A 2,551-nucleotide genomic window follows, 5' to 3' on the forward strand; every position below is an offset into this window, starting at 1 on the left:
CAAAGCGGCTGAGTGAGGGGCATCCTCCCACAGACCCGCTGCCCCACGGTGCCCGGTCCTGTCTGGCACGTTCCCCAGACGGTCTGGGCTCTCCCCTGCCCCACCACCCCGCTGCCCTCCCACGTGGCCTTGAGCCACATTTGCTGTTCCCATTTTCCTTTTCTAGGGCAGACAGATGTCAAGAGTTTGAGCTGCTCCTCCAGCGAACGGGGCAGGCAGGGCACTACATGGGTATGTGTGGGCAAGGGGGATCGGAGTTGTAGATACCCTGCAGTGGAGGGTGGGCATCACCGGTCCCCAGTGCCCGGGGAGACGCAGGAGGTGGGTTTGGCCCCTCTGCCTCCATCACTCCGCGAGAGGTTGTGCTGCGTGTGACACCCGACTCTGCTGGGTCACACAGGAGGTGCTTTCTCATACGCTTCTTGGGCAAATCTGGGGCTTGGGCCCTGAGCCGTGAGCCCTTGCGGGGCCATGGAGGTGCCCGGGCTGTGCCGCGTTGCCCGACTGGGTACCACCTGGGGTCTTTTAGCAGTGCAAGAGAAGAAGGACCTGCGCGTGATGGAGACGGACTACAGCCACTACGCGTTCGTGCACGAGGTCCAGCAGACAGAGCGGGAGTCCAGCACTGCGGTGCAGCTCCTCAGTAGGTGTCAGGTGTGGGGACAGGCACCCACAGCTCCCCCGGGTGGGATATGGGCAGCAGCGGGGGCGGGGGCTGGGCTCCCCACCACTGCTGTGGGTCATCATGTTGACACCCAATATGTTGGCAGCCAGCCACACCCAGGGAATTAATTTGGGGTGAATGACCCTTGCACCAAAAACACACCTGGTTGCTTGCGGTTTGAACCGAAGCTTCCCTGCAGTGCACCAGCCTGGCTGCAGACCCCCAGCCCTGGCCGCTGCCCCTCACCACCTGCTGGGTGGGTCACCCATCCCAAGGGGCTTGTGCCCCTTTGCTGCCAGCCCAGCAAAGGTGCCTGGTGTCCCCCCTGCACCTCCACAGCGTAGCTTTTGCCCTGCCCTGGGGTCCCATTGCTGCTCTGCAGCAGCCAGACCCCTGGCGTGGGGCTCACTGTTGGGTCCCCACACGCTCACCAACTCCTGCTTTGGGTGTCTGGCTGCAGCGAGGGAGCAGGACGTGAGCCCCAAGATCCTGCGGGATTTCGAAGAGCTCCTCACCACCGTGGGCCTGACCAAGGACGAGCTGGTCATCCTGCCCAAGACGGGTGAGTGTCATGAGGGGTGCCAGGAGGGCACGGGGTGGCACACCTGGTCCCTCTGCATGGGGAGGCTGCGGGGGGGCTCAGGGCAATGCCCATGGCGCGTTCACCCCGCTCTGCTTTTCAACAGATCAGTGCACCGCTGCCAGCAGGTGAGCGATGCCAGGGGAAGCCGCATCTCCCTCCCAGCACGGAATGAGCCGAGCAGACACTCGCAACCCCCCAGGGAGCCCCCTGCCTGCCCCGGGGCTCTGCTCACGGCAGCTCTCCCCTGCTCTAACTACTCGTCCCTCTGTCCTGCCTCCCTGCAGCTGAAGGGGCCAACGCCAGGGCCGTGTGTCCTCTAGACCTGGTGGAGACTGGTCTCTGCTCCCCGCTCCGTGATGCCCCTTCCCATCCTCCCTGTCCAGGCTCTGCCAGACCCACTGCCTACGCCAGGATCACGCCTCGCCCTCTTCAATAAATAGGTGTAGAAGCTGCCCCAGAGCTTGAGGCTTTTATTGGTGGGAGCAGGGGTGCTGCCAGGGTCCCCAGGCACACTGAGCCCAGTGGTCCTGGATCTGACCCTTCCCAGCACCCCAGGGGTGTGGGAGGCGCCGTGGCTGCGTGGTTTGCTGCAGCCAGTGTGGGCAGGATGGGGAGCAGAGGATGGGGAAGGTGCAGTGGGGCAGCTGCAGGGGGGTGCAGGCAGGGGAGAATTGCACGGGGATGAAGGGGGATTTGCACAGCTCGGCTGGGTGGGCAGCAAGTCTGGGCAGGCAGGGTTAAGCAGCTCATACCCGGGACACTCTGTTCCCAGCTCAGACCCCCTCCGAGGGCCACCCAGGTGGGAGTGGGGCTGAGCCCTGGCTGCCCAGGGTAAAGTGCACAGCAGGACTGGGACCCCCTCACCAATCTCCCATCCGCCTTGGTCCCCGCACCTGCCCACTGGCTGCCATGAGCCCAAAGGGCAGCATCCATCCCCCTCCCACCCGCAGGGCGAAGGCAGCCCCTGGTCCCCGCTCTGCCCCGCAGTGGGGGTGGGTCCCTCCGTGCCCAGCCAGGCGCAGGGCTGTGAGGAAGCAGCATGGACCCTTTGGGGCTGTGAGGCCAGACGCCAGCCAGAGCCAGGGCACAGGGGAGAGAGGACAACACACCAGGGGAATAGGACACATTCCCGCAGTGACACGAACTCCATCCTCTGCCTGCCCTGCTTCGGGTGCATCCTGTGTACCCGGATTGCCCCAGAGCGGGTGGGTGAGCCAGCGCGGGCACCACGGGGTCAGGTCGCGCGGGCGGGCGGGTGCCTGGCTTTGGGCACCACCCCCGAAGCCGCCTTCGGGGAGGGGGCC

General features: G+C 65.4%; 1 protein-coding gene across 1 annotated transcript in view; it reads left to right on the forward strand.

Annotated features, from left to right (window-relative positions):
- The window catches only part of LOC104511323 (lipocalin-15-like), a 1,590-nt gene extending 214 nt beyond the window's left edge, over nt 1–1,376 (forward strand). Inside the window, exons 2-5 of the mRNA XM_010153895.1 lie at nt 167–231; nt 530–643; nt 1,125–1,232; nt 1,351–1,376. Of these exons, the coding sequence (XP_010152197.1) occupies nt 167–231; nt 530–643; nt 1,125–1,232; nt 1,351–1,376 (313 nt within the window). The remainder of the gene's footprint in view (nt 1–166; nt 232–529; nt 644–1,124; nt 1,233–1,350) is intronic.
- Nucleotides 1,377–2,551: the final 1,175 nt, after the last annotated feature.

Source organism: Eurypyga helias, unplaced genomic scaffold (assembly GCF_000690775.1).
Source record: "Eurypyga helias isolate BGI_N326 unplaced genomic scaffold, ASM69077v1 scaffold24420, whole genome shotgun sequence".
Classification (NCBI taxonomy): Eukaryota; Metazoa; Chordata; class Aves; order Eurypygiformes; family Eurypygidae; genus Eurypyga; species Eurypyga helias.